This window comes from Amaranthus tricolor, chromosome 17, assembly GCF_026212465.1.
Source record: "Amaranthus tricolor cultivar Red isolate AtriRed21 chromosome 17, ASM2621246v1, whole genome shotgun sequence".
NCBI classification, from domain to species: Eukaryota; Viridiplantae; Streptophyta; class Magnoliopsida; order Caryophyllales; family Amaranthaceae; genus Amaranthus; species Amaranthus tricolor.
Window position 1 is genome coordinate 15,812,551 of NC_080063.1, and position 12,746 is coordinate 15,825,296.

A 12,746-nucleotide genomic window follows, 5' to 3' on the forward strand; every position below is an offset into this window, starting at 1 on the left:
GTTATAACCCCAAATATATTATATTATAACGACAAATATATTATGTTATAACTTCAAATACATTGTTACTACACAATGTTTACTCTCATATATTTGAGATATAACCAAAATATAATTGGTATTATAACTGTGAACATTTAACATAAGTTGATGTAGTTGAGAGTAAACATTGTGTAGTAACAATGTTTACTCTCAACTACATCAACTTATGTTAAATGTTCACAGTTATAATACCAATTATATTTTGGTTATATCTCAAATATATGAATATATAACCACAAATGCTTTTATTACAATTCTCCAAAAATTAGCCATAGTTGTCTTCTTGAACATTACTGTTTTTCACCATTGATAAACCTTAATTTTTTTAAAAAAAATCAGAATAATCACAATAGTTTTTATTACCTTTCCCAAATAGTATATATTATTGTTTTCTTCAACATCATTGTTTTCCACCATTGATGAAGCTTTATTAAAAAAAAACCAACAATCGAATTCAAGCACAAAATCTTCTATTGTAGTATGAAAAACTGATTTCTTCATTTTCAAGGGATAAGTTAATGTGGGGAAAAGACAGTTAATGATTAGACTTTTCATATTCCCGAATATAATACACGCGCGTGGGAAGAAAGCAGCAGTTTTTTTAAAAAAAAAATTTAAAGGGAGATGTGGACTGTGCTCTTGAGAGATGTCTATACTATAGATGCTCTCTCTATAAATGGTCTCTCAAGAGAGGCCTCTTTATAGTTTTATTTGACTAATATGTTGGCAATTGTTACTACTTAAGTGTTGGAGAAAAAGTATAAACGCTTTTACTATACATTTGTTATGTAAATTTTATGAAATAAAATATACACTAGCAAGAATTATAACGAATTCAAGATTAGTAGGTCTCGTGAAAGATCATCTTTTTGAGAGATGACTTTTAAAGTTCAGTCTATTTGCAAAAACACCTATAATGCGCACGATTTCAATTTTTAGTAGGTGTTTTTAATCTACTTTTAGTAGGCATTTGAACTAGTTTTTGTAGGTATTTTTGCGTACTGTTTAAAGAGTTGATGTAGGCATTTTGAACTAGTTATAGAAAATATTTTTGAATATTGAAGTAGATATAAACACCTACAGTACATAATATAAACTCCTACATCAAATAACCTAAACACCTATTGCACATAATATAAACTCCTACAACACGTAACATAAATACCTACAACAAATAACCTAAACATCTACAGTATATAACAAAAATTCCTTGAGCACATAACAAAAACACTTATAGCAAATAACCTAAACTCCTACAACACATAACCTAAACCCTTACAACAAATAACTTAGTTATCTATAGCACATAACACCTACTTGATAACTTCAGCATATTAAAAACTAGTACTTGCCATATTGTGTCCTACTTGACGTATCGTAAATGCCTACTTAAGGTATCCTAAATCTCTACCGAGTAAGCGTACAGTTACACTACATTTCCGTTTTTGTATTTTTAAAAATTCTAATGGGCCAGCCCAATTAAGACCGTCTCTTTTAAAGATACTAAGTTGGTCTAAACACTCATTTTTACATCTGTACAAAATTTGTATTATATATCATGCAATTTAATTCGTCTATCGATTGAATTTTTTAATCATTTACTAGAACCACGACTTAATAAGTCTCAAAGTTTAAATCCCCTAAAATATACTATTAGTTATATCAATTACATGTTTCGTAACTATATTTATTATCTCAAACGCTTGATTCCATTGAAATTATAGGGCTGAATCATGGAGCGAGTAGTACAACAGAGGGTTGAACATGACATTACAACACAAGTTTTCTCCTTAATTTATGGAAACCGAATCTGCCATCACTTATACAGACATATGTTAGGTTATTTGATTAATATAGAAAAATCAAATGAGACAAGTATAATAAATTGAGAAAATAAATTAAAAACACCATATATATGCATAATAGTTAGCCCCTCGTTTTACTTGTGGTGTTGGACATTCAAGAAGACAACAAGAGTTATAGTAGGGGTTTTCATTGTACTCATAGTGTTTTTGAAATATCCTAGTCGGTACTTTTTTATTTCTTATTTTTTATTTTTTGCTTTTGACATAGAGATTAAATAATTGGGAAAAATAAGTTATGGGTTATTTGAAATAAAATAGAAGATAAAGAATAAAAGTGATATTGTAATATCCCAGTTTTAGCTTGAAAAGCAATTGATAGACTACTCATATCAACAAGGTGCATCTTCTTTTCATGGGAGCCCATTTGCTAAGAACTCCACAGCGTGTTTAGTGTGGAGCAATCATAGGATGGGTGACCTTCTGGGAAATTTTCCCGGACGCGCACGAGTGAGGCTAAAGTGCGCTGAAAAGACTTGTGTTGGTTTATGGGTCTAATCTACAGTCTCCATGAGTAGTCACCAGTAATCCGAGAGGCCGGGATATTATAGATAGAGTAATATTTTAAAACTGAAAATGAAACAAATTACAAGATAGATTAAAATGAAAAATATCATAGACTGCCTTATAATCTTCTGCATGTACACATCTCTGAGAGGAGCTTGCGTAGATGTGTCTATTTGTGTCTAGCTTAGATTTATTTTTTAATGTTGGATTTGTTCTTTTGTGATTATTAACAAGTTTGAACTAAGATATCTTAAAAAATCAATATAACAAAAAACTTAAGCTAATAATTGTGACATCAAACATCATAATATATTATACTCTATATACTCAAATAAGATAGAGCCTTGAAGAGTACTACCACATACAATATCAAGGAGTATCGGGAGATCGAGTTGGATTATTGAATTGGTTATGATATGAAAATAGTTCCTAATCTGTTGGTCTAGTATTTAATGGTAAGAAATGTTAAAGTATATATAATATATCTTAAAGTCTTAACTATCAGTTTAAATTTATGGCTGAAATCTCAAAATATGTTATATTATATTCTAATATTTTTCTTACAAAAAATCTTTTAAGATAGAAATATAAATGCACCACAAACCTTTTTTTTAACTTATCTTCAAACTTTAAATCCTTAATTTAAAGTAGTGCTACTCTTGACAAATTGTTGAATTAGAATTTTAGAGGTCTTCAAGTACATAATTTAGGATTCAGACATCATATGAAGATTGAAAAATTTGCAATTTATATTTTTCCTATTTATTAATTATTATGTGTATACAATGAAGTTAAATCCAATGAAACAACATTATTTGGAAGGTTGGAGGAATGGAAGGGTTAGTGAAATATTTTAATTTGAATTGAATTAATTTTTAACTTTTAAACCTATTAAAAATCAAAAATTAAATTTTAAATCGAATTAGAAATGAGCTCATTTATCAAATAATGCCAATTCATTAGTTATGTAAATCATAAAAAAACAAATGTGAAGATTTTAATAGGCCTTCAAAAAGCTACAACGCTCTTGCACAAAACAAAGTCTTATTTTAAGTATTCTAACTTTCTAAGTTTCATTATTACTAATACTATAATTTTCATTTTTTTTTTTTACTATTTTAGCATTCTAATCCAACTTGTGATTTAAATTCAATTTAAAATAAATTAAAACATAAAATCATGATAATTTAATTTTTTAAAAAAACAAATCACAAACTAAACTTTTATCTTTAAATAAAAATACCCTATTTTCTTTATAAAAAAGAGGACAACCTTGCATATACGTAGCTACCTTAAATTGGTAAAATAACATGATTTTTTCTTGTTTTACATTTTTATAATTTTTTTATAAAAAATCTATTATTTAACATAAACATGCAACGTGGCACATTATATGGAGGTCCATTCTCCAAAATGCAACCTACCAAAGAAATGAGGTACTGGGGTCATAAGTATTTTAATGGTTTAGTCGGTGTAATGAATATGGGCTGCTACTTTACCTGGCCCATCCTTTTTTATCCTACTCTGTAATGAATTTTTGAAATTGTTAAGCAAAAAAAAAAAAATTAATTAAATAAATTAAGATTCAAACTATTTCCAAAAGTAAGCGTGAAAATCTCAAACCTATGGTTTGGAGCTGTTCGCAGTTAATAACTGCGAACAGGTCAAAAAAGACAAAATAAAGAAATCAGTTTGTCATACTATAATGAAAGATTTTGTGCTTAAATTCGATTGTTGGTTTTTTTTTAATAAAGTTTCATCAATGGTGAAAAACGGTGATGTTGAAGAAAACAACAATAAATACTATTTGGGGAAGGTAATAAAAACTATTGTGATTCTTCTGATTTTTTTTTAAAAAAATTAAGGTTTATCAATGGTGAAAAACAGTAATGTTCAAGAAGACAACTATGACTAATTTTTGGAGAATTGTAATAAAAGCATTTGTGGTTATATATTCATATATTTGGGGACATAACCAAAATATAATTGGTATTATAACTGTGAACATTTAACATAGGTTGATGTAGTTGAGAGTAAACATTGTGTAGTAACAATATATTTGGAGTTATAACAATATATATTTGTTGTTATAACATAATATATTTGGAGTTATAACATAGTATATTCGGGGTTATAATAACTTATATTTAGAATTATAACATAATATAATTCGTATTATAACCGTGAACATTTGACATAAGTTGATGTAGTTGAGAGTATAACACTATGTAGTCTGGGTTATATCATTTTTAGTTGGTTTTATAGCATAATATAGTTGGGAGTATAACATTGTTTAATGGGTGTTATAATATAGTTTAATTGGGATTACAACATAGTTTATTAGGGGTTATAACATAATTTAATTGTGATTATAACATTGTTTAGTTGGGGTATAACATTACTTAGTTGGGATTATAACATTACTTTATAATCCAAAATATTATGAACTACGCACAATTATAAACACAAATATAATCTATTATAAACCCATATATACAATATTATAAATCCAGACATACACTATTATACTTCCAACATAATCCCAAATATGAAGACATAACATTACGACAAATACCACTATTATAAACCCAAATACACAATATTATAAATCCAAATACATAATATCATAATTCCAGCTACTATAAGCCCTTTGTTTGGGTACTTAATCAGCCACCTTTGATTGTTGAGGGTTGTCATTTTGATCCTTAGAAAAAATCTTTATGATCTTCTTTGTGAATACAGAAGTCAGGACAGCACCATCACTTATCTTTTCCGAATTTTAAATCCTAAAATCAAGAACAAGTAAAATCGAAAAACAAACAAATTTAAAATTTTAAAATATTAAACTACAAACTTTAATTAGGTTAAAACACTAACTTACTTACTTTCTTTAACATCACTATTTTCACCATTGTTATCTTCTTCAACATCACTATTTTCACCATTGATGAAACTTATTTTTTTTTAAAAAAAAAAAGAGAATTGTAATTCCAACTAATATATAACACAATTAACCCAAAATAAAAAAAAATGAAAGTTTTGAAAACGAAAATGGTGAAGATGAAACAATAATACATACCTCTGATGGTCTTGCAAATATTGAAGAAGATACATACCTTTGATGAGAACTAAGCAAATGTTGAAGATGGAACGCTTTATGGTTGAAAATGGCGATTGAAAACTGAAATTCAAGGAGTAATTATTTTTGGGTAGTTTGAGTGTTTTTGTTAGAAAAGAGAAATAGAAGTTGAAAAAGTTTCTAATGGAGTATTATTAACTTACACGTATTTCAGTTTATATTTTTGTTTTTATTTATTTATTTTTTTTAATTGAAAAGCAGGCCAACCCAAATGTAGCTATCTATAATATAGATGATCTCAACCAAAAATTTGTAAACTACAAATGAAAGATGGATTGAAATTATTCAAAATCTTTTTGACTTTTTCATTATTAAGCTGATCTATGTATATTAAATGCGTTAAAATAATTACTTACAATTTTAAAGTGATCAATTAAGAATATAAACTAATTATATAAATCCATCAAATAGTGTGACGGTCTCATGCAAAATGAATTGTTTCATAAAAAGCGGGTAAGAGTTTGAACAGTCATTTTGGCAAATATATCTGAACCTAGTTATCCAGAAAAGGATTATCCCAAGTTGTAACCAAATTCAACATAAACACATCTGATACAATCAAGAGCAGTAAAAAAACTGAGATAATTGCAGATGATCTGTTTAAAGTATCAAAACCATCAATTTGTGCAAAAGTCGATCATTTTAAGGCTTGAAATTCCCGCAAAATCATCAAAGATAAAAGTATTATTGAAATTTTAACATGTCTAACCGTATTGAACATACAACCAGTTCAACTACTGAAATCTACATCTCTAAGATGTTAATCTGGACTTGGCTTTTTCAACTCTGTAAAAAAAGGACTCATTTGCCCATTTATTTGCTCTTCTTAGGTTCCTTGTTATATTCATTTATTAATCCTTCGACGTCTTTCCAGTAAAGACCTTCCACCAAAACTCCGTCCTTGGTGAACCTATAGCATCAGTGGGAAGAATGGCATTAAATGAGAGTAATAATGATTCATGATGATAAAATTTCAAAGGAGTAGGACGATACCATTTGGTGACACTCTTGGTCAATTCAACAGGTTTGTTGGCGGAGATTGATTTTGGATCAGCACTTTCGATTATAAGGGTATACATATCAGAAAACCTTGGCAATTTTGAAGATACAACAAGGCCAGTCGCGTTGTAGGATCCCTAGACAGACGAGTTCAAGATGGAAATCATACATTTATTGATGAATAAACAAATTGAAAATATAACAGTACTAGAAAATGCCCACTTATTCTTAATAAGCAAGCACTGCGTGCCCATCAACAGAAAAGGATATGGAAAGAAAAAAACACGAACACATAGAACATAAATGCTAGATTAGGCAACAAAGTTGAGTGTAATTCAAAGCTCAACAGTTTTGTGAAGCTATGGTACTTGCTTTTAAGCCTGTGGATCACAAAAGAAGTATGTGCCATCAGCCACAAATAATATAAATACTGAGATATTCTCAGTTTTCAACAGTCACTCTTAAAGGGATACACTAAGGGATTGTTTGGTAGCAGTTTTAGAAGGTTTATAAAATGGAACCAAATAATCAAATTCATCACCTAATGTTAGTTTTCGCTATGTGTTTAATGTTCCATTACTTTAACAAGTAAACATAAGCCAATGAAACATTAAGTTATGCAGCAATTGTAGATTAATTCTTATGCAACGGATAGTAAATGTTCTAAGATTCTTTATTGAAGCTTTCTTCACCAAGTAAGTCTAAACTGTGTATTTGTGTCATTGCTATTCTACGCAGATCTCTGTGACTTTCTAGTTCCGGCTTATCTAAACTACAGGTGTACCATAATAGGGAACCTCAGTAAACCTGTTTTGCATGAGAAACTACTCTAAAAGATAACATACTAAGATATTTATGCTCTTAGAGTCCTACGTCGCAGACATTTAAAGACAAACAGGAAAATGACTAAATGTCGACGGATCCTTTGTCTCATGGGCCAGACCAGACCGCCAGAACAAATGCTACTGAACATCTGAACCCTCAAGATATAAATTCCTTTTTATAATCCTGGACAGCAAATATTTAATGTAGCATCCAAGTTATAAATGCATCTCCAAACCCAAACATGAATAGAAAATTTATTGCTCTGTAATTTAGCAGAAAAGTCTAGAGTTACAGAATGCTGAAAGACAACTTGAGGCCAACCCATGAAGGATCACATGTCCGCACACACGGTACACAACTAAAAGACCCACAAGACTAAAGTTAGATATGACGTACTGAGATCTTGTCTCCCCCAACTTATTTTCAGTTCAATTAGGTGACAATAAACAAATAAAATCAAATAAAAGGACCTTCAAAACTCACCGATGGAGGATAGGTAAACATGATAGCGTTCTTTTCCTTTGTGTATATGATCAGCTGCAACAAACCACAGAAGACGATATATGTGCAGGAAAGTCAAGGATAAAACATAATTCCATAGTACAATTCTAGACATCAATACTGTAGCTTAGTTAAAGAACAGATTCGTAAACATTCATTACAAAGAAAAGGTTTATTGTACCTCTTCCAGCCCCCAAAATCCCAGTTCCTAACATTGAGTTCCCAGACACAAGTATGCAGGTTTATGGCATAGAAGTAGGTCTCAAAGGCTTAAACACAACGGATAAACAATTCAATAGCAAGAGCTATTATGAAAGGGAACTAGCTGTCAATACACTTGCTAAAATTCTAGTAAAACAAAAGATATCCATGTTTAAAAGTTTATCCTAGAGAACTCTGAATATACTCCCATATCCCATCTAAACTCTAAAGACACCCCAGCTCCTGAAGCTCTTCTGCCTAGCTACTCAAAACGACTCACATGGCAAGCCCAAAAGCTATAAGATTTTCCATGAACCAATTACCTTCTCCACACTATTTGTAAAGTCATAAAAAGTCCCAACTCTCCTGCTTTTCGTGCAACTCAAGAGTAAAACATTTGAGCATGCATAATAATTGATACATGTAAGAATAAGAAGTCTTAACAAGTAGAACACTTGCTTAAGATGACAGCGATATTGACCCCATAGTAGGAAAGCTCTAAACATGTCAATAGTCACAATAAAGCACATTACACTTTTAACCAGTAGAGACAATTAGAGGCTTAGAGCTACCATTTATTGCAACCGACACTTACAATATTTACTAATGACCTTTCGAAGGACGTTTTTTCAATATAAAAAGAAGGAAAACACTTGATTGGGTAATAGTAGTTCCCAGTCACCAACAAAAAAACTGTTTCATAAAGCGGCAAAAGCATAAAAGCATATGAAGTTATGAACATCTTACAATATAAGCGTAGTGAAACAATTCTGTCATCTTACAAAAACCTGTTTAAATTTATAGATTATATATTTGAGAGTGGACATGTTGACCAAAATAATGGATTAAAAGGGATTGAAGCCTAATATATAAGCAGCACAATTGGCTTTAATCAATATAACCAGCAGTGATAACAGTGATTATCAAAAAGCAGACAAAGAAGACAAAAGTGCTGAAGAGAAGGATATAATATGATGCAACCGATCAAAAAGTTCTTGTTCTCCGGAAACTTCTTAGGGTAAAATTGTGCCACCAAGGCAATGATTATGATCACAGTTCCCATCAACAATCTCACATTGCTCATCCTTACATCTTCTACATATCCACGACCTTTAACAACCTGAAACAATTATCACAATGCGGAAAATATAATTCAGCTGCAATGGAAACATTGTAATTTGTAAGAAAACAAAAGAAACTCTAATTAGAAAGACATCAACAAGAGACATTCATCTAATTGCGCATCAGCGTAACAAAGAATATCAACCTGTATGGCTGTATCCAGGTAGTAAAAGACAACGTTATTGATATTCCAAACATCTTATACAGTTTCTGAAAACATCTAATTTCATGATCTATTTCCCTAATTTCCAGTTGAAATTGTAAATCAAGGCAAATAACTTGTGTTCGACATTCACCGCTAAAATCAATCAACAAACAAAATCAAAAATTTACCGAAATTCTTCACTTGGTAAAACAATTACTCGACATGAGCTTTGACTATCTTCATAATAGTCAAGGAAAATTAATTCCACAAATCCGAACAACTCAACACATCACAGCACCAAATTCCGAAAATTGAATTAAAATCATACAAATACAGCGTAATTAGTACCAAAACCTACAGATCGGGTGTCGTAAGAAAATCAAACAAGATGAACAAAACCTAGAAATTTACAAATCGAAAAAAGCATATAGAGTTAAACCTCATTAGCAGTTTCATCAAGGAGATGTTTTAGAGAATTATGATCCAACAAGTTAGCTTTTTTAGGGTTTTGCTGCTTATTCTTTGATTCAGTCGCCATTTTTTTCTCTCAGCAAAATAAAATGAAGTTTCAGACAAAATATTATAGGAGCAGTCGTTTCTCGCTCTAGAAGTCTTCAATTTTCGTCTTAAAGTTTATCGGTGAGTGTATTGAATAAAAAATAAAAAAATAAAACAATAAATGACATATTTTCTCTCATTCAGATTCAAACTTAAGACCTCCCCTTAGGCCTTACTAAACGGGTGCTCTAACCAACTGAGCTACGAAAGCATCTTGGAAAAAATATAAATTACAATTTTTAAGTTTAAAGAGATACTTTTACAGTTTTACTCATGTTGAAAGACTGTTTTCGGAAGACAACCTTAAATAAAGAGTTTATATTCTTATAATGATACAACTTATTAAAAAGTTGTCAAATTTCACATGACATTCTTTTAATACGATTGTACAATTCGCAAAATATTAGAAGTTTGAAGAAATTCAAATGGCAATACTTATTGCATACCCAAAATTAGTAATTATTCGAAAAATAATAGCATTAAGTATTCTTATTTAGTTAATTTTTCAGTACTATGTGATGCTTTTGCACCTTATCTTTACATATTCAGCAATATTTTAAAAGTATTTCGTAAATCTTTTTCGCAGCCAAAAAAGCGTATTGGATATCTAAATATAAGTAATTATTTGAAATGATAGTTTCAGTTTTCATATTTAGTTAAGTTTTCAATACCATATGAGTATAAGATACTATTGCACTTAAATTTTGCATTTTCAGCAAAATTTTAAGAGTATTATACAACTTTTATTAAGAAGATTATTTACATCTCCAAATATGATTAATATTTTGTACACATATTCTACACAAAGAGGTTATTTACATATTGAAAAATTATTTATATAAATTTTTTATCTAAAATTGAATAAAATAATAATTTTACAGAACATTTATCTCATAATTATAGTATCAATCTAATTTATTATGTTAGTTTATATAATCAAATATCTAATACACTTTTTCTAGAGTTAGATTATCAAACTACCTATTTCATCTATATAAATAGCACCTTTTCTCCATCTACACATGCACCTCAGGTATTATTTTTTGTAAGAATTGATCTTTGTTCTCTAATTTGGTCATATACAATCAAGTTTCTAAACTATCATTCATTAAAAGTTATCATGACTATTAACTTTTTAAATGAAATCACACAAGATTGAGGTACTTGGAATATCTTACTTACATGTGAAATTTTAGAGAAAATGGTGAAATTAACTTAATTTATTTCCACCCTGATTAAAAAAAGTTATAGATTATAACATTTTAATGGACAATGTTAAAAAAATTGTGCATTACACGGTGTTTCTATATTTGTCATACAATTAAGGATTGGAAAAGTCCATGTAGCATCCTTATAAAGATTTGACACATGGAATAATCAAATTGTTTAATGTTACATCTATTACACTAAATATCATACATTAAACTAAAAAGACTTTTTTACAAAGATTTGCCACATAGAATAATTAAAATGATTTATTGCTATATTTATTCAATTAAACGAGGTAAAGTTGATTTTATTTCATTATATGACATAAATTATTATATTTTTATTCGAAAAATCAAAACACTAAAAGTAATCAACTTTTATTTGCGAACAATTTAGAGAAAGGGGTAGAATGCTTTAGAAGGAGAGGAAAAAAAATTCTATCATCAATTCAGTGTAATATAATTATATTTAAAATAATAATAATATAATAATAATAATAATTATTATTATTATTATTATTATTATTATTATTATTATTATTATTATATATTTAACGTGAAATTTTCAATTTTATAACGATAATATTTTTTTATATCATTTTTAATAATAATTACTTTATACATTGCACAAGATTCTATACTAGTATGTATTAGATATGTTTAACCCAAGTTATGAGTGTTAATCATTAAGACTGTCTCATATAATAAAATTAACCCAAAATTCATTTAATTCGAAAAATATAATGTAGTCTAAAAAGTATTTGACTCAAAAAAACATATCAATTTAAAATCATAATCAAACCGAGGTTTTTTCTCACTTTTCAAATTTTATGAATATTTTCTACTTTAATATAATAGTTTTAAATATAATTCACTGTATTATCTATCAATTAGTTTGTGTTTGAATAATATCTTCTTGTTGAAACTTTAAAAGTTATATTGATAAACTCTAAATTCTTCAAAGAATAATCAATGATATGAAATTTTGTATTTTTAATGAAAAGTTTTGATAATAATAATTTTTAAGATTCTTGAACAATCGAGTAAATAAATAATAGCCTAATTCGAAAACTACATAACTTAAAAATAATCTAATAAATAAGCAACTTATCAACTCACAGCCTTACCTGACTCTACCCTGTACACAATACTTTTAACTAAATTTCCCCTCAATTTCAACTATTCATTTTATCTCCAATTTCAATTTATTCTTCTTCTTTCATACACAGCTTCTATCATCTTCAACAATTTATAATCTTCCTCAAATTTTGTATTTTTAAGATAATTTTTTAATATTCAAGCATGATGAAATTAATTCAATTAGGTTTTATTTTTTTTTATTAAAATGAAAATTTACCCACTTATGGAACTATTAAATTTTGCATTTGTTGATTCAATATTAAGGCTTTAATATTAGTAAACATTTTAATAAATTACAATTAATTGAACTTTTGAAAAAAAACACAAAAATGGGTATCAATTCGAATCGATTAGGAAACTTTTTATGTTTTCGAGTTGTTTTGAATAAATATATCGCTTGAGTTGTTTTTAGGTTGATATAATTTTGGGTATTTGTTAAAATTGATAACAAGTAAAATGCTGCCTAATACAAAATTTGGATTTTGTATATATTTAAA

At 28.5% G+C, this 12,746-nt stretch overlaps 1 protein-coding gene across 1 annotated transcript; it reads right to left on the minus strand.

The window, feature by feature from the left end:
* Positions 1-6,006: 6,006 nt before the first annotated feature.
* On the minus strand, positions 6,007-9,998 carry LOC130804637 (signal peptidase complex subunit 2-like). The gene is made up of 5 exons (XM_057669153.1): positions 9,783-9,998; positions 9,041-9,196; positions 7,858-7,935; positions 6,544-6,686; positions 6,007-6,460 (listed from the first exon to the last, which is right to left on the minus strand). The coding sequence occupies exons 1-5, from the start codon at positions 9,879-9,881 to the stop codon at positions 6,364-6,366; spliced, it is 573 nt and encodes a 190-aa protein (XP_057525136.1). The 5' UTR covers positions 9,882-9,998; the 3' UTR covers positions 6,007-6,363.
* Positions 9,999-12,746: the final 2,748 nt, after the last annotated feature.

Excerpts from the sequence above, each read along its gene's own strand:
- LOC130804637 (XM_057669153.1), bottom strand. The coding sequence starts at position 9,881 with ATGGCGACTGAATCAAAGAATAAGCAGCAAAACCCTAAAAAAGCTAAC. Across the intron at positions 7,936-9,040 it reads TCGGTTGCATCATATTATAT|ATCGTCTTCTGTGGTTTGTT; the intron begins CCTTCTCTTCAG and ends TCCTGCACATAT. Across the intron at positions 6,687-7,857 it reads TGTTTACCTATCCTCCATCG|GGATCCTACAACGCGACTGG; the intron begins GTGAGTTTTGAA and ends TCGTCTGTCTAG.